Genomic DNA, 22,976 nt, shown 5'->3' with positions numbered 1-22,976 from the left:
CCGAGTTTTTAAATTTTAAAAATTGGAATGAATTAAGTTGACCTTTATACAGCCAGCCGCAAAGGGCCAGAGGCCAGCATGCTGGCAGCCACGGTGCCTCCTGGATGTTCACGTATGTACACACTTCCACGCACATATTTACATTTGATCGAGGTATAAACACGTTATACCTTCTATGTTAAGGTGCACAGATCTCTGTTGTACACCTTGATGGATTTTCATAAACGTGTAACTCTATAACCACCATCAAGATAAAGATATAAGACATTCCCAGCACTCCAGGAGACTCCCTCATGCCCTATCCCAATCGGTAATAACTTCCCCCGTAAGAAAGCTCTATTTTGACCCTTATCATTGTCACAGGTCAATGCTGCTTGTCCTAGAATTTCCCATAAATTAAAATGTGTAGACTGTACTCTTTGAGTCCGGTTTCTTTGCTCATCATCATATCTGAGAGATTCAACCACATTGTTAAATATGGTAGTAGGTTTCTTCTTTTTTCTTTCTAAACACACGCATATGTATTTTAATTTTTTTAATGTTTATTATTTTTGAGAGAGAGAGACAGAGTGCAAGCGGGGGAGGGGCAGAGTGAGAGGGAGACACAGAATCCGAAGCAGGCTCCAGGCTCCGAGCTGTCAGCACAGAGCCCGATGTGGGGCTCGAACTCATGAACCGTGAGATCATGACCTGGGCCGAAGTCAGACGCTTAACCGACTGAGCCACCCAGGTGCCCCTCCACACAGATGCATTGTATAAACTTTTAATTTAAGAACAACTTCAGATCTGGGGCACCCGGGAGAACACTACTTTATCTGCTTTGGCCGCCGGGGAGCCTTTAGGTGGCTCCAGTGTCCCCGTGACATCATCATCATCGTTTTTTGTTTTGCTCTGTTTTTAGCCCTTCCTTACTTTCTGGCACTACAAGTCGCTCCAAGCTCACCTTGTGTATTTCTTGCCCCATTTCTCCCAGGAGCACTGGTTATTTTTTTCTTTTAATGTTTATTTTTGAGAGAGTACGAACGGGGGAGGGGCACAGAGAGAGGGGGGACAGAGGATCCGAAGCCAGCTCTGCGCTGACAGCAGAGAGCCTCACGCGGACTCAAACTCACGAACCACGAGATCATGACCTGTGCTGAAACCGGACGCTTAACTGACTGAGCCACCCGGGCGCCCTGGCACTGGTTACTTTTATTAGAGGATGATACCAGAAAACCAGATCTGGGTGCTAGGTTGTGCTGGTTGCTACTGAGGTGCACATGAATATTTAACAAAACTTTTCTTAACGTGGTAAACACATATGCATATTTACGATTTCAACTCTTCTTAGGTGTGCAGTGCAGTGGCATTAGGTGCATTCACAATGTTGTGGAACCATCACCCTCCTTCTCCAGAACTTGTTCATCCTCCTGAACTGAACCCTCTGCATCCATGAAACACTAACATTACACCCCCAACATTCTACTTTCTGTCTCTGTGAACTTGACTATTATTCTAGGTCCCTCGTGTAAATAAATGGAATCATACAATATTTGTTCTTTTGGGCCAGCTTACTTCACTTAGCACAATGTCTCCTAGGTTAATCCGCGTTATTGCAATGATCAGAATTTCCTTCCTTTTTTTTAATTTTTATTTTTTTAATTTTAAGTAGGCTTCGTGCCCAGCACGGAACCCTATGTGGGGCTTGAACTCGCAATCCTGAGATCAAGACATGAGCTGAAATCAAGAGTCAGACACTTAACCGACTGAGCAACACAGGTGCCCCGTTAATACTTTTTTAAGAGAGAAAGAGAGCACACACAAGTTGGGGAGGCGCAGAGAGAGGGAGAGCATCTCAAGCAGGCTCCACCCTGTCAGAGCAGAGCCCGATATGGGGCTCAATCCCACAACTTTGGGATCATGACCTGAGCCGAAATCAAGAGTTGGTTGCTCAACTGACTGAGTCACCCAGGTGCTCCATACATTTTTATTAATAATATATTTTTAGAAAACATACTACGAAGAAAGCTGTAGATATTTAGAAACTATGTTCACCTACCAAATAAAGATTCAATAAAGGGGCACGCCAGATGGCTCAGTCAGTTAAGCATCCAACTCTTGATTTCAGCTCAGGTCATGATCTCATGGTTCACGGGATCGAGCCCCAGGTCGGGTTCCTCTCTCACTGCTTGGGATTCTCTCTCTCCCTCTCTCTTTGCCCCATCCCAGCTCACACACTCTCTGCTTCTCAAAATAAATACATAAAAACTTAAATTTAATGAAGACTAGATAACAGTAATACCGTTCTTAGTAATTAGAGATAAACTTACCTTCTAAGGATAAGATTACATTGAAGATACCAGTTGCAGAAATCATCCACTTGTAAGGATTCATCAGAAAATGAGTGGCTTAAGAAAACCACCAGACACCCACCATCAAATTTAAGCACAACTGTATCGAAGAATTTCAAGGTGTAACACAATCAAGTTGTAATCTACTGGAATATAAGCACCTATGAAAAAAGAAACATACCATAATCAGAATGCATACATCTATTCTACAAATATTTATTGACCACCTGGTTCTCTCTTCCCTCCTACACCCAAGTTTTAAATCTGGGCTTCTTAACCATGACTCTAACGGGCAGGAGTCTTTTAGTATGCTTCAAGAATCATTTGGGGACTTGCTAAAGATGCAAATTTCCAGAGATTCTGAGCTCTCAGATCCCAGCGGGGCCCAGAAAATGGCATTTTAACAAGTTCCCACGTGATTCTAAAGTCAAAGGCCCCAAGCTCAATTTAAAAAGCTATTTTGCTTGTGTCGAAAGTGAATTTATTAAATTTAGGGGTTGGGAAAATGTACAAAATTTCATGTTGTTAAAGAAAAATTTCAGGAGTGAGCCTATGAGCAAGGACAAATCTTTATTTAGGTTTGCAAACCCAGAAGGACAATCCAAATCAGTTGGTGTGCCTGTCCAAAGAGGACAAGGAGAGGTGGTATTTTTAAGGCTTATTTTATTTTTAAGGCTTAAAACTACAGCGAGGGAGAAATTTCAGCTGGTATGGGGCACTCAGCGACTGGCTGACTGCTTTTGCTCAGTATTGTGAGACAGGTGGAACTTTCCAGGTGTCTAAACACCAAGACGTTTATCATGATTCCAGGAAGTGGCTGCTCTCTGGAAAACTCCATAAAATGGTGGCTGTCGCAAGATGGGAGTCAGGGTTGCCAACCCTTCCCTGGCCCCTTCTCTTCTTCATTTCCCATTGATCAGTTATGGTGGGGGAAATTCATTACAGTGGAGTCCTTCCTTGCCCAAGTCCTTCCTTCCTCTGCTCATACTCTTGTCTCTCTCTCAAAATAAATATTTATTAAAAATTTTTTTTAAATATTTTTAAGAGAGAGAGAGCGAGCATGCAAGCAGGGGAGGGACAAAGAGAGGAAGACACAGAATTAAAAGCAGGTTCCAGGCTCCGGGCTGTCAGCACAGAGCCCGACACGGGGCTTGAACTCATGAACCCATGAGATCATGACCTGTGCCGAAGTGGAACGCCACCCAGGTGCTCCAAATAATATAAATAAGTATTTAAAAAAAAAAAAAAAAAAAGAGTTGCATGCTCTTCTGGCTGGGTCAGCCAGGCACCTGCCTTTTTATCTTTAAAAAACAGTTGTGGTTTGATAAGATTATAGCAACCAGCTAATCCAAAGATGAGATTTACGTCTGTAGAGACCACACTAGGTCCCAGGTGGACATATCTTACAGAGGAAGTGAAATTAGGGATAGGAATAATGTCAAAACAGGGAAAGGAGGTTGAAGCCAATGGAGTTAGGATGCCTCTGGGGTGGAGGAGCGATGGTTAGAGGCACTGCACGTGATCCTAATCTATGGGGCATTTTTACTGAACGAAGAAGAGTTAAAAGGGGGCATTTAGCATATGGTTGGGATGTCTGCTGAGTGGGTTATGATGACACGCAACAATTCTTCAGCGGGGGTGGGGGGGAATCCCCCGGGCTATGGTTGGGACAGCTTAATAATGGGGTTAGTATTCCAATCAGAGGCGGTTCTCTGTTTGATGGAACTTAGTAGTAACAATATTGTTAACTGGTTTTTCACCTTGAATTTGTATAGGAGTTGAGAACAAAGGGTAGAGACTATAGGGTGTCAAGTCTTATTATTATTTTTAAAATTACTGTTTTAAGTAATCCCTATCCCCAACGTGAGGTCTGAATTCACAACCCCAAGATCAAGAGTCGCATACTGTACCGACTGAGCCAGCCAGGTGCCCCAGTGTCAAGTCTTATTAAAGCCTAAGAGTTAATAAGGAAGTCTTCAGTTAAGAACTCGAACCAACGGAGCAGGCAGAAGTCATGAATGACTTCAGGCCTATCTTGGGTGGTGGAAACAAGACAAAAGGAAAAAAATGAGAATTCAAGTAAAAGGAGGGTTCTGGCTTGGTCCTAAATTTTGGGTATCAGCTTTTGGGATCAGACATTGTCTCCTTCAGTTCTGGGTTTCTGAAAGTTGTTTTCAGAATCTGGAGCCCTTTTTAAACGAGAAACATGAATCTATACATGAGTCAGCCCCTTGTAGCTTTGCTGCACACAAGGCGGTTAACAATACCCGATAAAGTCCTTTCCATTTCAGCCGTAAAGAATCTCTCAGTTGATGTGTCCTCCAATAATATATTAGATCTCCAGGCTTAAGGTTGTATTTTGTCTCTCAGGAGCACTCTTTAAAATGAATCTTGAACAAATGTGGCCTTCCATATGTATTTTGTACTGAAGAATTTCTCCTTATAACAAAGTAGAGGGCAAGGGATCCTCAACTATGTTCATAGGGCACTCGGTGATGATTTTGAATGGAGACAAGTGAGCCCTTCCATTAGGGGTAGATCTTAGATTTAAAAGGACAAGAGGCAAAGCTTTGGGCTGCGGTAGACCAAAGGCAGGGGTTGGTTTGGCCGACTGAGTTTTGATTATGCCATTAGAGTGTTCAACTAATCCTCTGAATATCGAGGATGGGAGGTGCAATGAAAATGTTGAGAGATGGCCAGATTTTGCAGACCTCTCAGACAGTGTGACCAGAAAAAAATGTGTTCCTCAATCACCGTGTAGCTGTCAAGGAATACCCCAATTGGGAATGATTTTTTTTCTAATAGGTTTCTGGCCACTGCTTTTGCTGTTGCTTGAGTGCAAGGAAATGCCTTGGTCTGGTGAGAAACACACAGATCATTACCATTGAGGAAGCTGATGAAATCAATCTGCCAGATGTCAAAAGGCCCACTGGGAAGAGGAACTTGACCTAATGCAGTGTGATATGGTTTCCCAGGATTGTGCAAGGGGCTAAATTGTACATTTTGAAATATTTGTTGGGCAATAGTCGGAGATGGCTTCCAACAGTATTGTGCCCATAGGACCATTTTATTTGTGCCCCATATGTCATACAGATAGACATTTGTGAATCAGAAGTTTGAAGTGTCACATCTTTGGGGGCCGGGTCAGCATAATGATTGACCTTGGCTTCAGGGGTATCTTGTTTGAAACGGGCTTGACCTTTTATTAATAGATAAGCTGGAGGGAAGGAGAATGGTGTCAAGTTGTTTTAATATGTAACTTTTTGAAAACATTTTTATTTTATTTTATTTTGAAGCTTTATTTAATTTGAGAGAGAGAGGAGAGCGCACACAAGCAAATGAGGGAGGAGCAGAGAGAAGGAGAGAGAGAATCCCAAAATCTGTATTTGGGAATTTCATGAAGGTCTAATCAAGGGGTAAGTAATGAGTCAGTTACAAGGATGCAGTCACAGGATGTGTTCAGTTGAGTTTTGGAGGGGTAAGGGACATAAGGTAGAAGGACTGAGAGGGGGACAATGAGAGACTAAAACGTTTGGAGAGCAAAGAAACCAGAGTTCCAATTTTCTAAGTCAACTGGCAGACAGGTGTGTGTGGTGGGAGTCTAAGAGAGTTCTAACTGTTTGCAGGCCTAACACCTATGGGGGAGAATCTAGTGTTCGTTTTTTGGTGGCAGTAATGAGTATAGAGTATACTCATATAATGAGTATACAGGTGGGTTGTCAGGGCACGGAGGCAGGGAGGTGAACCTTTGGCCACAGGGTCTAATTGAAGACTGCCATACCCTTCGGGGCATTGTAGGCCTCCATGCCTTTGGGAAAGGATGTTCAAATGGACAAAAACAAAGAAAGGCAGTTGGTAATTAGGGTGCCCTGGAGCTGCAGAAGAGGTGAGGTTTTTTTTGTTTGTTTGGTTTTAAATTTATTTATTTTTGAGAGAGAGAGAGAGAGAGAGAGAGAGAAAGTGTGAGTGAGGGAGAGGCAGAGAGAGGAGAGGCAGAGAGAATCCCAAGCAGGCTCTGCACTGACAGTGCAGAGCCAATGTGGGACTTGAACCCACGAACAGTGAGATCATGGCCTGAGCCAAAGGCAGACGCTTAACCGACTGAGCCACCCAGGCACCCCTGTTTTTTAAAGATATAAAGGCAGGCACCTCGCTGACTCAATTGGAAGAGCATGCAACTCTTTTTTTTTTCTTTTTTCTTTTTTTAATATTTATTTATTTCGAGAGAGAGACAGAGTACGAGCAGGGGAGGGGCAGAGAGAGAGGAAACACAGAATCCAAAGCAGGCTCGAGGCTCGGAGCTGTCAGCAGAGCCCGATGCAGGGCTTAAACTCACAGACTGCGAGATCATGACCTGAGCCACCCAGGTGCCCCAAGAGCATGCAATTCTTGATCTCAAGTAGAGTTTGAGCCCCACGTTGGGTATAGAGATTATTTAAATAAACAAATAAACTTAAAAAAAAATAACAAAGGAGCCTCTTAAGACCATGGGATCAGGTTTGGAGTAGTAGTAGTATGGAAGGCTTAGTATGAGGGTTGAGCTGTGAGGAAATATTTGGGAATCCAAGGGCGACGGTATCTAGCAAGACCCAGGAAACCGTGTAATTGTTTTTTAGTCTTGGGGTTGAGGGACCTGAGTGAAGGTAGTAATTCTGTCTGGTTCTATTTTTAGCCCATCTGGCAGAAAGGTGGCCTAGGAATTTGACTGAGGCAGAACAGATTGTCATTTATCTTTAGATACTTTGTGTCCTTTGTTGGCTAATTGCTTCAGAAGGCATTTAGTGTCAGTGCCACAGGCCTTTAGGGTAGGAGAACATAATCATAAATCATCTATACATTGCAAAGTGTAGATATCCCAGGGAATCAAGATCTTGTAGGTCAGCATGGAAGGTTTGAGAGAAACAGGTAGGGCTTTCAGTGTATCCCTGGGGTAGGATTCTCCAAATGTGTTGTTGATTGTTCCATGTAAAAGTAGAAAGATACTGACTTTGGGGGTCGACAGGGATGCTGAAAAAGGCACTGCATAAGGCAACAACAGAAAAAGCAGTGGTTGCAGCTGGTATATTAGAAAGGGGGGTGTGGGAGTCAGGAGCAACAGAGTGACAGGGTATGACCGTACTGGTAATTGCCCTACGGTCTTGAACAAGATACCTTCCTCTATTACGGAGCTCTTTAACTGGAAAAATGGGGGTAATACAAGGACTAGTAATGGGGATGATCAATCCTTTGTTGATAACAGGAGTTATTCTTAGAATGGCCATAAGTACTGCTTAATATTGGGTGAGGCCTTTATTTAAAAAAAAAATTTTTTTTTAACATTTAGTTTTGAGACAGAGAGAGATAGAGCATGAACAGGAGAGGGTCAGAGAGAGAGGGAGACACAGAATCTGAAACAGGCTCCAGGCTCTGAGCGGTCAGCATAGAGCCCGACGCGGGGCTCGAACCCACGGACCGCGAGATCATGACCTGAGCCGAAGTCGGACACTTAACCGACTGAGCCACCCAGGCGCCCCTGGGTGAGGCCTTTAATGATCAATTTGAATAGTTATTGGGGAACCAAGGTTATGCGTCATATATCGGTGGAAGAGGTGGCCCACAATTGATCAGGGAGTGCATTTAGGAATGGGGGGCAGTGGACTGACTGGGGGGCAGTCCTGAACAGATCAGTAGAATTAGGAATTCTGAAGATTGAGAAGGCAGATCTAATAGCATTTCATTTTTTTGGTCAAAGGAAGTATGGGCCCAGTGAGCCTGCAAAAAATTTCTTCCTAAGAAAAGTGTTTGGGAAAGGGGGGTGGTGCACCTCGCTGGTTCAGCCTGTAGAGCATGTGACTCTTGATCTCAGGGTCCGGAGTTCAAGCCCCAAGTTGGACATGGAGCCAACTTAAAAAAAAAAAAAAAGTGCTGGGGATGAGGGCACCCATAAAAAGGAATGGTTGCCTTGTTAAGTGCCAAGAATAAATCTAGGGGTTGAGATAATGGGATAGTTGGTGGCTGATTAAGCACCCTGATCATGGTCAGATGCTTTCATATTCTTGAGGCAGGGGACTGGAAAATAGACTGTGGCTGAGGACTGAATAAGGTGCCCTAATGTCTATAAGAATAAAACCATCTTCATTCTAAATGTTACAGGTGTTTGCTAAGAGAAAGGGAAAAATCCCCTTTTTGTCCTCAAATCTGATAAAGGAATGGTTTTTGAGATTTTTGTTCTTTTGGAACCATCGTTTATATTTCAAGTATTCCTTTTTGGAAGGTTCAGGATTTATTTATTTATTTTGTACTGCCTTCTAATTTATTTTGAGGTCCCCACATATGGGGAATCATTTTGACTAAATTTGCAACTATATCAGTAGTTTTTTCTAGGGCCTCATTATGAGGAAATTTTAAATCCTGTAGGGGGTCTTCCCATCCAGCCTTATTTATGCATTCTTGGGCCTATATTGGTCCAACAAGCATGCGTACTAGTTGGTAAAAGTCAGAAGGGCCTGGATTATAGGCACTGATAGTCCAAATTAGTTGTCGGGTAAACTCTTCTGGATTTTCTTTAGGGTTAGGAAAGTCTTGCAAGATTTAGAAGTTCTGTTTAGGACCGGAGGGTCAGAGGACCAGATTACTGGGATTAGGGCTGGTGCCTTTGACTTTGAAAGGGGCTATGATGTTAGTTTTGGGAGTGTGGATGGTGGCAAGGCTGGGGAGGGAGACATTTCAAAGAATAAGAAGGTTGGAAAGACCTGCATACGCTGGAGGAAATAGAAGGCGTGCAGTGGGGGGGAGGGAACTGGATGGAAGAGGAGTGGGTCATTTTTGATTCAGTATTGAGTTGTTCTAATCCTTTTCATCTTTCTTTGGTTATTGAGTTTTTTTTTTTTTTTTTTTTTTTTCCTTTTGCGGAGGCCAGAGCTGAGTCTGTTCTTTTGGAGGCTACTTCCAAAAGTACCAACTGAAATAGGTTTCCACTGATTTGGGGAAGTAGGATAGTTTCACCTTTCCAATTGTGCTCTTAAATACACCAATTTAGGGATACCAAAGGTGCGCCCAACGGGAGACCAGGGAGGTTTTAAATGATCTTTAGTGATTTGAGCCCAGGTTGAGGAAACTTACAGCTCCCTGGGCCCCAGATGGCTGGTGAGTGAGAGCTCTTTCTGAGAGATTGGTACCCATTCTGCATTGGAGGAGTCCTTCCCTGAGTTGCTAGCAGAAAAGCCTCCTGAATTCTACCAAGGTGGGTGGTCGGGGATGTGAGAGGGCCATACCTGTCATCCCCCACTCCCAGCCCGGGATTATAGGGGCCGCCGGAAGAGAAGCAACCCTGGGCTGCGGTGCTCGCTTCTGCAGGTCCAGAGATCCGCAGGAGGTGTCTAGGTCGCTTCATATCCCAAACTCGGCTCCAAACTGTTAAGCAAAAACCTCAGGAGCGAGCCTATAAACGAGTGAAAAGGAGTCAAAGCTTTCTTTGGGTCTGCAAACTGGGAAGGGCAGTCCCAAGTTAGCTGGTGTGCCCGTCCGCAGAGTTGTTTTTAAAGCTTAAAGCCCCAACGAGGGAGAAATTTCAGCTGGAAATTCAGTTGGTTGCCGAGTAATCGGTTGACCTCTTTTGCCTCACTATTATGAGACGGGGGAACTTCCCGGGTGTTCAAACCTCAGGATGTTTATCATGATTTCAAGAGGTGGCGGCTCGTCGGGGAACCCCACAAAATGGTGGCCGCCGCAAGATGGAGTCAGGGTTGTCAACCCTTCCCTGACCCCTTTTCTTCTTTGGTGTGAACCAGCACACGCATCCTTTGAAGACGCTACTATACCACCCGATTCCCAAACTGCGTCTGAGAATTGATACTCTCGCTGCGCGGCCAGATCCCTTCGCTGCGGAGGGCGATTCGGCCACTCCCAGACCACTAACTGCACTTTCGGTACTCGTTCAACTTAACTGTTCCATTTAGCAGTTTCTTTGTGCAAAAAGTCAGAAAAATGGAAAATTCATTCTCTTCGGGGATGCTGTACCGCCGACGCTCAACGCACGTGGATTAAATTTCTTAAAACAAAAGCAAAAACGGAAAAGGAAAAAAAAAAAAAAACCCACCAACACACTGCCCGTGGCGAATCTGCTTCTCCCATAGTAAAGCTCCGCTCAGGCGGGCAAGAGGGATCTACCGGCGTTCGGAGTCTGGTGCTGGCTTCCGTGGGAAGGGATCCCGAGCCTTTCTGAGGTGAGTGGGAGCGGCTTGGTGGCAGCAGGGCCCACTCCGGCGGGAAGGACGAGAGAATTCGGCCCGGACAGTGCGCGCGCTCCTGTCAGGGCCGCCATGTTGAAGCCTGGCAAACGGGAAGCCCTTTTAGGGTTGTGTTGCGGGGAGCGAGGGCGGTAGCTGGGGTGGAAGAAGGACCCCTTCTCCTCTTCGCCCACTGAAAAGGCGAGAGGTCGGGGAGGGCCAGCTTCGAGGGCCGGCGGTCAAGGAGTGGGCACTGCGGGGCTACTGGGGTGTAGGCTTCCCGCCCCCCCCCCCCGACTTCCGCCTTCGCGTCCACCGCGCCACTGCGCATGCTCGGGAGAGTTCCGTCGGTCCGACTTCAGTTCTGTTTCCTACCTGGATGCGAAGCGCGGGAATACGCGAACTCGGCGGAGTCAGTAAGGAGAGGCACGCTTTGTTCGGTGGTTTCTTAATTAACTGACCTGTATCGTAATGTATAATTATAAAGCACCTTCACGGACACTGCAGTTTCTGATCTTCACAAAAACCTAGTCGAGTGGCGTGTAGCTACATTTTACAGATGATTTAAATTTTTCCCACGATAGGACTGGGTCTTAAACCTGGTCTTCTGTCTCCGGATCCAGCGTTATTTTTCACTTTCCACACTTCTGTCTTTAATGATTAATTGCCCCTTCCGCCTCCATCCCCCACCACTCATCTCTCACATCTCATCCCCGTTTTATGAAATAATGACATGAATCTAGAAATCCAAACAAACTGTAGGAAACCTCAACATGATGCGGCAAGGGAGGGAATACTCCCAGAAAGACGAATGGGAAGCCGTGAAGCCTGCTGCTCTCTTGGCATTTACTGCTTTAAAATTAATTATTAATTAATTAATTAATTGTTTAGAGAGAGCGTGCACAAACATGCGAGGGGCAGAGAGAGAGGGAGAGAGAGGGTCTGAAGCGGGCTCTGTGCGGACAGCAGAGAGCCCGAAGTGGGGCTCAAACTCAGGAAGGGTGAGATCATGACCTGAGCTAAAGTGGGAGGCTCAACGGACTGAGCCACCCAGGCGCCCCCCAAAAGAAAGCCTTTTTGTGTCTTTCATTCCTCACCGGAGATGGCATTAATAGTAAAACCTAGATCCTGACAGTTTTGGGAGGTGAGGGGAGTTAAGTGCTTAGCATAGGGCCTGGCACCTCCTACGTCTTCAAGTTAACAATAATTACTATTATCGTCCTTGTTGTTTTCCTGCAACCCTGTGATGGAGGGTGGGGAGTGCGGCCCAGAGTGGTAGGGCCAGTAGAATGGAATTGTTAGAGAATACTGGAGCAGGGAGAGAGTCGACATCGTGCTCTCTCTTTTCTTTTTTTCTTTTCTTTTCTTTTCTTTTCTTTTCTTTTCTTTTCTTTTCTTTTCTTTTCTTTTCTTTTCTTTTCTTTTTCTGTCTTTTTTTTTTTTTTTTCTAATGTGGAGAAATTCCAACCATGAGAGAGAAGAGACCCAAGAGTTAGAGGCAGCGCCCAGAGGGGCCTGGAAATCCTCTCTCGTCTCATTGCCCCAGCTGTTCCTCATCCTTTCACTGATAAGGGTGCCAGAGAGGCGCCCCAATCGGGCTCGAACTCACGAACCGTGAGACCGTGACCTGAGCTGAAGTCAGACGTCCCACCGACTGAGCCACCCAGGTGCCCAAATCCTTATTATTTGTAAAAGTAAGCTCTACAGCATGGGGTTGGACTCACAACCCCTAGGTCAAGAGTCACCTTCTCTGCTGACTGAGCCAGCCAGGTTCCTGGAGTCCTGGTTTTTGTTTTTGTTTTTATAAGTTTATTCATTTATTATTTCTGAGAGAGAGAGTGGGGGCTGGGGGGAGCGAGGTCAGAGAGAGAGGGAGACACAGAATCCGAAGCAGGCCACAGGGTCTGAGCTGTCAGCACAGAGCCCGACACAGGGCTTGAACTCACAAACCGTGAGATCATGACATGAGCCAAAGCTGGATGCTTAACCGACTGAGCCCCCCAGGCGCCCCTGGAGTCCTAGTTTTAAGGTAACATATTTCAGTATTGGCTCTAAAGTTTTACGGAGGTGGTCGGTCATGTGAGCAGTAGCAGTGTCTTGAAATGTTGGCAAGTATTATTCCAGCAGATTCACCAGAATGTGAATCAATTACCATGTATCAGCGTCTCCTCTGAACTTAAACTTTCCACCCTCTTTCAAAAAAATTATCATGTATCAGATAATTGGAGTATGCTTGCAGGCTAAAATTACCATTGCAATCAATTCCCATGCCTAGAGGCATAAACAGATTATCAGCCAGGGAATTGGGAAGAAATCCCATATTCCTTTTTGAACCCGAGAGCCTGCTGTTGCTGAGTCACTGTAGTTTTAGCTTTGCTACCTGTTGCAAAATACTACATTAAAAGCACCATTTTCCCTTGTAGTTTTTTTTTAAGTCCTTATCTTTCTGTTCTTTTAATGATGCGTACCAAAACATTTGCAGATGAGCGATGTAATATCTAGAATTCCCTTTAGAGTAATCTAGGAATGGGGATGTGAGTTGCCGCACAGATGAAACCAGGCTAGGCACGTGTTGGTCAGAGTCAGGTGATGAGTTTGTGGAGGGTTATGCCATTCTCTAAGTTGGTACATGTTCGAAATTCTTGGTAGTAAAGTTTTTAAAAACACCATTTTCCGTTAGCAGTTTCCAGGCTGGTTTTCCTATGACCTTTTTTTTTTTTTTTAATGTTTGTTTATGTTGGCGGGGGAAGGGCAGAGAGAGAGGGAGACAGAGGACCCAAAGCCGGCTCTGCGCTGACAGCACAGAGCCCCATGTGGGGCTCAAACTCATGAACCGAACCATGAGATCATGACCTGAGTTGAAGTCGGACGCTCAACCGACTGAGCCACCCAGGCGCCCCTTAGGGCCATTTTAAACTCTGAAAGGCAAGCCTGGATGTTGATCTGTGTTGCCACGTTATTATATAATTGGTAAGTGCCCTGAGATGATAACCTGGTCCATACACAGATGGACCACACTCAAGCACGATGCCCTCTGCTTCTTCCCGGGAGGGACGGAGGAGCAGCGGGTGAGAGCATCCTGGAGCCCCGCTGTCTGGCTTTGATCCCCATTCTGCCCACTTTCTAGCTGGGAGGCCTCAGGCCCTGGGAATCGTGCTTCCTTCCCTGTTGAAGGAAGGGGTGAATGGTAGTATCTGCTTCGTGGGGTCGTTGTAAGGATTAAATGGGTAGCTCGTAGTAGGTGCTCCCTAAAGGTTGCTGTGATCCCTCCTAGACCATGAACGATTGGATGCCCATCGCCAAGGAGTATGACCCGCTTAAAGCTGGCAGCATTGACGGCACCGATGAAGACCCACACGATCGCGCTATCTGGAGGGCAATGTTGGCACGATACACCCCCAACAAAGGCGTCACGGGAGACCCCCTCCTCACCCTGTTCGTGGCAAGACTAAACCTGCAGACCAAAGAGGAGAAGTTAAAGGAAGTATTTTCTCGCTACGGGGACATCCGGCGGCTTCGGCTGGTGAGGGACTTGGTCACGGGCTTTTCGAAAGGCTATGCCTTCATCGAATACAAAGAGGAGCGTTCTCTGATCAAAGCTTACCGAGATGCAGACGGCCTGGTTATTGACCAGCACGAGATATTCGTGGACTACGAACTGGAAAGGACCCTCAAAGGGTGGATCCCTCGGCGCCTTGGAGGAGGTCTGGGGGGGAAAAAGGAATCCGGGCAACTGAGATTTGGGGGGCGTGATCGACCTTTTCGGAAACCCATTAATTTGCCAGTTGTTAAAAACGACCAGTACAGAGAGGTAAAAAGGGAAAAGCGGGAGCGATCTCGGTCGCGAGAGAGACACTGGGACTCTCGGACGAGGGACCGAGACCATGACCGAGGCAGGGAGAAGAGATGGCAGGAGAGAGAGCCAACCAGGGCGTGGCCAGAAAGTGACTGGGAGAGAGAGAGGGACTTCAGAGATGACAGAGCCAAGGGGAGGGAGAAGAGGGACCGAAGTAAGTAGAGGCTCACCAGCACCGCCAGAGCCCAGACAAAGACGCCGCGGAGGCACAGAGAGATGCGTGGCTTTTATACAAAGTGTACGTCCAGTGCTTGAATAAAACTTGCTGGTGGTGATGGGGTCTGGAGTTGAGTTTTCTTTCCAGTCTAGAACCCAGGTTTAAGCTGAACACGCTGATATTACGGGGTTTCTCCTCTTCACCTTGTAGTTCTAGGGACCCATTACATTTATTACAGTCGTGTCCTCACCGGCAGCCATACAGAAGGGCACGTTTACGGAGCCACCACTCTGGTTTAATTTGGCAGTAGAGAGCTTGTTTTGCGATTCTCCTTTTCTCCTGTCTACTGGAACTGACCGTTTTGAGGGGCTGGCAAAAAAGAAGTGACGACCGAAAATCCTTTGCATCGCTCGGACTCCTGGGAACCCGAATCTGGCTAGATTGTTGGGAAAGTGGTATCTTTCCCATCTGTATATCTGTAGCGTACAGGCCTGCCGAACTGAAATAAAAATGGGATAGAAAAGTGAATTCAGGGAGAACGTCCAGACCTTCGTACCAAAGCCAGTGTGAGCAGTGGTCTAGGTCAGCGATCAGCTACCCTTGAACAAATAGAACTCCGTTCTTGAGCCAAATGCTGACTGCCTTTTTTTCCTGTTTTTTGGCAGGGAGGCTGGTATTTAAAGTGAAAAACCAAAGTTGCAGGGCTATGGGGTTCTGGTTTATGGCGGCCTTCCAGCCCTTTGAAAAGATGAAGCTCCAAAGAGAGTGAAATGAAAATGAGGAAAAGCCAGTGAAAGGTTTCTGTCTGGTTCTGATGGACTGATTTGTCTTCTCCCTCTTGGACACCTGGCCTCCCATTTGTAGGAGGGCTGCATAGATCATATCGACTATAACTTCTTCTGAGGGCTTTGAGTACCAGGCTGTTCACGTGGTTTTAAAAAAAGTGACACTTAATGTTTCTGTTTTAGCAATGGCTGTATCTTTGCAAGTTCAGGGTCTTAAAACTCAGGATGTTTCATGCAAAGCAAACAATTTAGTATCGAGACTCAACACATTCACGACTAGGTTTTTGCATTACGAGTATGAATCTCTTTGTTATGTAGGGAACCTGCCCTATGTTAAAACTGCTGTTAGCTGTTAGAACAGTTTTATTTATTTATTTATTTATTTTATTTTATTTTTTTTTAATGTATGTTTATTCTTGAGACAGAGACAGAACGTGAACAGGGGAGGGGCAGAGAGAGAGGGAAACACAGAATCCGAAACCGGCTCCAGGCTCTGAGCTGTCAGCACAGAGCCCGACGTGGGGCTCGAACTCACGAACTGTGAGATCATGACCTGAGCCGAAGTCGGACGTTTAACCGACTGAGCCACCCAGGCGCCCTAAGAACAGTTTTAGAAAAACAGGCTCTTTCCTTTGTAGATTTCCAGTGCAGAATCTTACCACGTCCCCCACGTCTCAGAAAACAGCCATTCAGGAACACCCTTCTGATTTCACACAGGTTGTACAAAGGGCTCCCTATTACAGCACCAAAAGTGCATTATGGACTTGAGCTGGTAGTTATTTCAGCTGAACGAGCACTCCACCCTGGGGGTGTGTTATGAGACAGCACTGGAAGAAAGAGATCCAGTCGCGGTGCTTACATTGTCCAAGCCAGCGGCTGTCAACCCTGGGTCCCAGAACATGGATGGATTAGACCCCTCAGACCGCATCCTTGACATTGAGGCTTCATCTTGTATGGGCCCTGGTAACTAAACAAAACAAAAAAATTGGTAGAGCCCCCACAGCAGAGACCTTAGCAGCAGCCACACAACAAAGGCATGTGGCTTCTCACCTGGCAATTTTTCTAGTTTATTCTGCAGACTGACGCATGGGTGTGAAAGTGTGCAGTGCTAAAGGAAGCTCCCTGTCCATCCGTGGGGTCTGGACAAACATGAAAAATGACACATCTATGTGGCAGACGGGTCCTCCATTTCGCACTATTACATCTGGTGCTGAAAGAGTCTTTGTTGTGGGGCACTGTCCTGGGCATTGCAGGATGTTGAGCACCATCCCTGAAACCTACCCACTGGATGCCAGTAGTAGTGGTGACAACCAAAACACCAAAATGTCTCCAGACGTTGCCAAACGTCCCTGGGGGGCGTTGAAACCCACTATCTTCCGTACTGATGTGGAATCGTTTCCAGGGTATTCTAAGAAAAGGAAGGCACAGCATAGCACATATATAGTATGCTGCCATTTATGTAAAATATATTTTGTTACATAACCGCATGTATATTTATAAACCCTTTCAGGAAAGACACCCAAGAAACTGGCAACACTGGTTGCTCGTGGGGAAAGGGCAACCAAAGGTGGCCAGGGGAAGGGAGATTCCTCAATACACCTGCTTTTATACTCCGAGAATAAACTAGCGGCAGTCAGTTTTGAGAACCACTGCGCAAAAGCAACGTTATCTTGTCTGATCATTATTTTCAGCATTGTGGAAACACTGTCCCCGTGAACCCTGCAAACCAACTGATGGTTTCTCAGCAAACCAGGGGAGAAGGTGTAGAACGTGGACCCGTCAGATGTACTTGAGCGCCCTGTTAGCACGCGCTGCCTCTCTCAATCTGTCAGCACCCAGCCTGTGCCCTGGGTCCTCCGTGGGTAGAGAGAAAGTGCTATTTGGGCAAAACCCCAACTCAGCAGATGCAGGCTTCTGGCTCTCCGTCTGCCACCACAGCCCCATGAGTCAGCCAGACGTGTAGTCCCCAAACTACCTCTCCACCCACTGCCCTCACCCTGGCACTGGCAGCTCTACTCCCCACCCCCATGCTGCACCCCCTAGGCTCCCCAACCCCCTTCCACATCCGCTCTGGGACACTTGTCTTCTTTACAGGGGACCGTGTTTGATGGATTGGAGGCTAAAAGAAAAAAAGGGTGGGGGGGAGCGAACGAGAAATGAGAAAGGCTGCAATGTCTCATCCTTAGCAACTTTGTTTGGTTAGCACTGCAGAACTCACAGCCGATTCCAAGGCACTCGCTACATGCTCTAGGCAGTATCCGTAACAAGGTGCAAAAGAGAACCACCAGCTCTTGCAAAGTTGTGTCCGGTTTCCGGGTGGGAGGACGCTGGTCCTTAGCTTCTGTTGCTTTGCATCTGAGTGGGGCCAGCCCGTCTGGTGACTTTGGGGGCCCGGTTTGTCTAATGGATGCATCCTACGTATTATGCTACCACCGCTGACAATTCCATGAATGAGCTAATGAATACCACTTCCCTGCCTCCCACTTAAGTACGACAAACAGGTGAACAGAACCTCTACACACACAGTTTCATACAAAGCAAGTCAAACAGCAATTATAGTGGCATGTGATGTATTTGGCTTAAAGAAGCTTGTGTTACTGAAGTTAATGCAAAAGTCTGGCCTCTGCTCATGGTTATTATTAAATATATATCCTAAGAGATCGGTCATCTATTATAAACGGTGATAGCCCTGGGTATAAATAAACATTTCTTTAGAGTTTGGCATCAGTTTTTCAGTGTGCTTCCTCAAAGGAGACAGTCTGTTTGAGGGATCAGTCTTGAGGGTGCATCTGAACCGAGAGGTGTGCAAGGTAGTGACCCCTGCCAGGTTCCACTGCAGGTGCTGACGGTGGACAGTTCAGGTCCAAAGGCAGAGGTGGGCTGCGGTCACAGGTGCTGCAGGGCTTCCTGTCCTTGCTCCGTGTAACCGTCATCACGGTGGGAGTTGACCCACTGGCCGAAGGACTCCTGGATGTGCACGTTTCTCTGTGTGTTGGCCAGACGCTTCTTATCTCGGGAGAAGAAGCTAAACCTTTTGAAAGGGAAAGAGAGAAATGAGAGCCCGCCTTCGCTGTGCACTGTAGCGTTTTTGCAATGCCAGGACGCACAGCAGCAGACGTGGAAGGAAGCAGATCAATCCAAGGTGTGAAAGGAGAGGTAGGGGTGCGGGTCAAAGTTACGTGAGAAAGCAGCAGGGGATTCTGCATGTCACTGTCACCGCACCTTGGAGGTGACACAGTGTGAACGGGGCATATGCAACTACTGATGTGTGATGTATCTCATCTCTTACTTAAGCACTGCTGAGGGTCTGTCCTCATTATCAGCGGACATAAAAAAAAAAAAAATGACTAGAAACACACGTCTGGAGTCTCTTTACCCTAACGACGCAGAGAAAGTAATGACTGAGAGCCACCTAGAATTTAAGATGATTCCGACATAAAGAGACAAATGTTTTTCCTTGAGGTAGTTACGTAACGTGAATCTGGAAACTACAAAAGCAGCACATCAGGGCCCAGATTCCCTGGATATTACTGCTAGAGAGGAGTCGGGAGTAGTTATTTTAGAAGAATGAGACAACCAAAAACAGTAACGGTGGACACAGTTCTGTGATTAAACGCTGTGAAAGCCGTCTGCCAATGAGACTGGGGAAACCGTCGGTTTACGGTGTTGAAAACCGACTTAAGGGCGGAAGCCTTTAGACCTTCGCACAGCGACTTGCTGACCGCAGTGGCCGATGTAGACCAAGGGGTCTTTTTAAAACAGCCGTGACTGCTGATCACTGATCAGAGTGAACCATCTGATGCCTAAAAGACGAAGGCAGAAACGACCGGCAAAAAGCTTATACACTGGCCCGTTGATTTTTTAAAATTTTATTTCAAGTAGGCTCCACACCCAACATGGGGCTCGCTCTCACGACCCTGAGATTAAGAGTCGCACCCTCCACAGACTGAGCCAGCCAGGCGCCCCGGAACTGGCCCATTTAAAACGAGGTCTGCCTTAGCTCCCTCTCCACAAAGACCAGGGCCCTCAAGTAAACCTGAGGTGGCCCACCTTGAATTTCTCCCAAAAACCTTGGCTAACTTGCCCTTCGATACTCGTGCTTTCTAATGAGATTCATTCTTCTCTCACCAAGTTCTGCTACTCTTCAATTTTGGTTTCTGAACTCGGCGAGAGAGATAACAGCTATGTTACGTTTCCCGGGGGCGGGAATAGGAATGCACCGCTGAGAAACTGAAGCTTCAAATCAACTCTTTTTAGTTCCTCTGTCTGTTCACCTATTAGCTCCCCCCCCCCCCGCCCCAGCTTGTAAGTGCTGTGGCCTATGGAGTTCAGTTTTAATCACATCTGGGCAAACATGATTTTATTATTCTGTGATTCCTGGACCCTATGGTCACCTCCTACCGGGAATAAAGTGGTCTTTCACTGTAAAGCTGGGGCAAGCCAAGTGTATCTGGAGAAATTCTCCCTGCCAGCTAAAGGCTCTTTTCTCTACAACAGACATGCGTCCTGACACACGAAGGCACAATTTTCATACCGGGTTATTTGCGAGCTCTCTCCATAGTGTGATCAGGGCGATTAGCTGGCCAAAAATACAGCAACACATCACTGCCACATGTCACCTCTACCTGACTCAAGCAGGAAAGCCACATGCCGCTTCCTGTCCGAGGGGACCCAGAGAGACACAAAGCGTTGGTCCCCTCCTCGCGGGATCAAATGGCTTTCTGACGATGGCTCGGCGAAACAAAGCGGTTTAGAAAGCTAGGGCGTGAAGGTCGAACACGGCATTAGTGTCATTCGGGGGTTGGGGGGGGGTGGTCACAGTGGGCGTTGATTACTGACCCGTCACTTAAAGGACCTTCTTTACTGGATCACGGACAAGGTGATTTTTAGAACGGAAACGAGAAAAGACAAAAAGAATGATCGGTGACAGAGCCGAGAATTCCGCAGCTGCCCTCGTGCAGATCGAGACTCACGGGCACAGGTCTGAAATCACATTCCACACACGCGCGGGTGGGGGCCATGCAGCTGGAGTGGCCAAGGAAGACAGGCCGGCCTTGGCAGAGCCTCAGCACACATTCCAAAGGCACAGCTCAGAACGCAAGCAGAAACACACACAGTGCCTACGAGGGAAACGAGTCGTCGGACAGGTTGCAGTGTGGGGTCATCTATTATCAGTCCCGCTGCTACCATGGGCATTATGGCTGTAAAGATCCTGGTTAGGAAAGTACAGATAGACACAGAGAAGATAAAAACAGAGGAGGCATGAAAAACAAACACATTCCACGCACAGACCGGCTGAAGGGTTTGCTTACAGTAGGCGTTACGGATGGAACTGTGTCCCCCCCCCCCCCCCCCCACCAAAACTCATGGTGAAGTCCTCCCATGACCTCGGAAAGCGACCTTATTTGGAGGAGGTAACAAGAGAAAGTTCTACTAGAGAAGAGGGGATCTTTTTTTTCCCTTTTTTTTTTTTAATGTTTATTTTTGAGAGACAGCATGAGCAGGGGAGGGGCAGAGAGGGAGACGCAGAATCCGAAGCGGCTCCAGGGTCCGAGCTGGCGGCACAGAGCCCAACGCGGGGCTCAAACTCAAGAACCGAGGGATCATGACCTGAGCCGAAGTCGGACGCTCAACCGCCTGAGCCACCCAGGCGCCCCGAGAAGAGCAGATCTTTATAAAAGGGGGAAATCTGGACACACACACACACACACACACAGGGGGGCCGTTCTGTGAAGATGAAGGCAGAGATCCAGGTGATGCCTCCACATGCCAGCAAAGGCCAAAGATCACCAGCAAACCCCTGAAGCTAGGAGAGGCACGGAACATTCTCTCTCGGTCCTCCGGGGGAACGGGCCCTGGCCACCCCTGGCTCCGGGACTCTCAGCCTCCAGGAGGGTGAGACAAAGCATTTCTGTCGCTGAAGGCTCCCAGTTGGCAGCTCTTTATTAAGGCAGCCCTAGCAAAGTCACGCAACACCGAGGGAAGACAGGGTCGGCCTCGGGGCTGAAAAGCAGGCCTGGGTTTGGGAAAGAAGGAGTCAAAACCCGCTGTAGCTTAGTGGGGACACCCTCGGTGTCTTCCAGCAAAACTCCGCCACTACCATGCACCGCAGGCCCTGTGCCCCGAAGAAGGCAGCCGGCGCGGTGGGGGGGGGGGGGGGGGGGGGGAGGTCCAGGAGAGAAGACGAGTGGGCGGGGCAAGGGGACCGAGGCAGAGCACGTGCACAGGCCACCCCCGCTGCTAAGTCAGAGCTGACACCGAGTTCTCGTCCGTCCCTGGTCTTGGCAAGGAAAACGAAGAAGAAACGACACTCAAGTCAGAGTCAGAGCTTATTCTGAACAATTTTGATTTTTTTTTTTTTTTTTAGATGCGGGCGGGGAAAAGATAGAATGTGAGTGTCTAGTGAGGTTCGGGATTATCTGTGTTTGGATTTACCTCTGATACACTTCAAAAGGCAGCTGGGAGTTGGCATCCTGGCAGAACCACGTGGATGTCTTCTCACGGCGATGAGGAAAGGGGACACCTTTTGTCATCTGAACGTGCCCAATCCCCAGAGGCCGGGCTGTCCGGCACTGTTGGCTTTCCAGGGGCTCGACCTCTGCCAGGACCCCTCTTGGCATAACAGGGAGCCCCTAAAGACAGTCACTATGGAGGATGGCCCCAGATGCAGGGTGAGATGTATGCCCGCCTGGAAATGCTGGGCTTCATTTGGGGTCCCATCAGGGGTCAGACTGGTGCACAGGGGCCTTGGGACATCTGGAAGGTTCCAGTCAAGTAACTATATGCTTCACTGAATGGACGGCCCCCTTCCTTCCCAGAAGCCTCCCTGTCCTCTGGAGGGACAGCCACTTCCTGGGAAAAGACTGGCTTGGGCACCTGGGTGGCTCAGTAAGTTAAGTGTCTGACTTACGCTCAGGTCACGATCTCATGGTTCGTGGGTTCGAGCCCCGCATCGGGCTCTGTGCTGACCGCTTGGAGCCTGGAGCCTACTTCGGATTCTGTGTCTCCCGCTCTCTCTGCCCCTCCCCTGCTTGTGCTCTGTCTCTCTCTCTCTCTCTCAAAAATAAATAAGCATTAAAAAAAAAAAGAAAGACTGGCTTTTTTTGGTCAAAAGTTTATGTCTGAATATGGTGTGGCTGGCTTTACCTTCTCCCTCCCCACTGATTATTTCTGGAAGATGCAAACCAAATGCAGTTCTAACAGTGGCATTTCAGGCAGTGCAATGGGCGGCTGTGAGGAAGCTATTTCTGGGCTGAAGCAAGGAGGGCGGTGGGTAGGAGGACAGGGACTAGTGTCTGATAGTTGGGTGGCTGCCTCCTCTGAGGCCAACCTCTCGGGCGCATGAGAACCGTTGCCTGCGCGCTGCCTCCCTGGCCGGCCCCTCCGCCCCTGCTCAGCAGACAGCTGGGTGCTGAGGCCACACAAAGGGGGCGCTGGTGCCTGGTGGCCGCTGGGGACAAGACTGGAGTCACTCGGCGCTCCCTCGTGACCTTCCCAGGCAGTGCCAACCTGGACTCTCTGGCCGGCAGCTGCTCAGTCACAAGCTTTTCTTGGACCGTCTTCTGGGCACAGTTTTAACTGGTGACAGGAGTTTCTGGTTCCCTTCGCTGGTTCAGCCCAGAAACGTAGACGCTGACGTCC

The 22,976-nt window shown here is 47.6% G+C and overlaps 3 protein-coding genes across 6 annotated transcripts in view; 1 reads left to right on the top strand and 2 right to left on the bottom strand.

Moving 5' to 3' along the window:
* RILPL2 (Rab interacting lysosomal protein like 2) overlaps window positions 1–10,493 on the bottom strand; it is a 36,676-nt gene extending 26,183 nt beyond the window's left edge. The window contains exons 1-3 of one of the 2 annotated variants that reach the window (XM_042962935.1): window positions 10,408–10,493; window positions 9,584–9,750; window positions 2,310–2,491 (exon numbers count right to left, since the gene is read on the bottom strand). The gene's annotated coding sequence lies outside the window, so the exon portion shown is untranslated. Of the gene's footprint in view, window positions 1–2,309; window positions 2,492–9,583; window positions 10,044–10,407 lie in introns of those variants that run through there. The other variant, XM_007079539.3, reaches the window with a different exon arrangement.
* Window positions 10,454–14,668, top strand: SNRNP35 (small nuclear ribonucleoprotein U11/U12 subunit 35). The gene is made up of 2 exons (XM_007079540.3): window positions 10,454–10,534; window positions 13,812–14,668. Exon 2 carries the CDS (start codon window positions 13,815–13,817, stop codon window positions 14,553–14,555), a length of 741 nt encoding a protein of 246 aa, XP_007079602.1. The 5' UTR covers window positions 10,454–10,534; window positions 13,812–13,814; the 3' UTR covers window positions 14,556–14,668.
* Window positions 14,669–16,374: 1,706 nt separating this feature from the next.
* RILPL1 (Rab interacting lysosomal protein like 1) overlaps window positions 16,375–22,976 on the bottom strand; it is a 40,110-nt gene continuing 33,508 nt past the window's right edge. Inside the window, exon 8 of one of the 3 annotated variants that reach the window (XM_042962932.1) lies at window positions 16,375–18,366. In XM_042962932.1, the coding sequence (XP_042818866.1) occupies window positions 18,222–18,366 (145 nt within the window). In that variant the 3' untranslated portion in view covers window positions 16,375–18,221. Of the gene's footprint in view, window positions 18,367–20,309; window positions 20,548–22,976 lie in introns of those variants that run through there. The other 2 variants (XM_042962933.1, XM_042962934.1) reach the window with 2 other exon arrangements.

This window comes from Panthera tigris, chromosome D3 (assembly GCF_018350195.1).
Source record: "Panthera tigris isolate Pti1 chromosome D3, P.tigris_Pti1_mat1.1, whole genome shotgun sequence".
In the NCBI taxonomy this organism is placed as follows: Eukaryota; Metazoa; Chordata; class Mammalia; order Carnivora; family Felidae; genus Panthera; species Panthera tigris.
The sequence above is the reverse complement of the archived record's forward strand: the minus strand, read 5'-3'. Positions and strand labels throughout refer to the sequence as shown.

Coding starts and splice junctions, on each gene's coding strand:
- SNRNP35 (XM_007079540.3), top strand. CDS start 13,815: ATGAACGATTGGATGCCCATCGCCAAGGAGTATGACCCGCTTAAAGCT.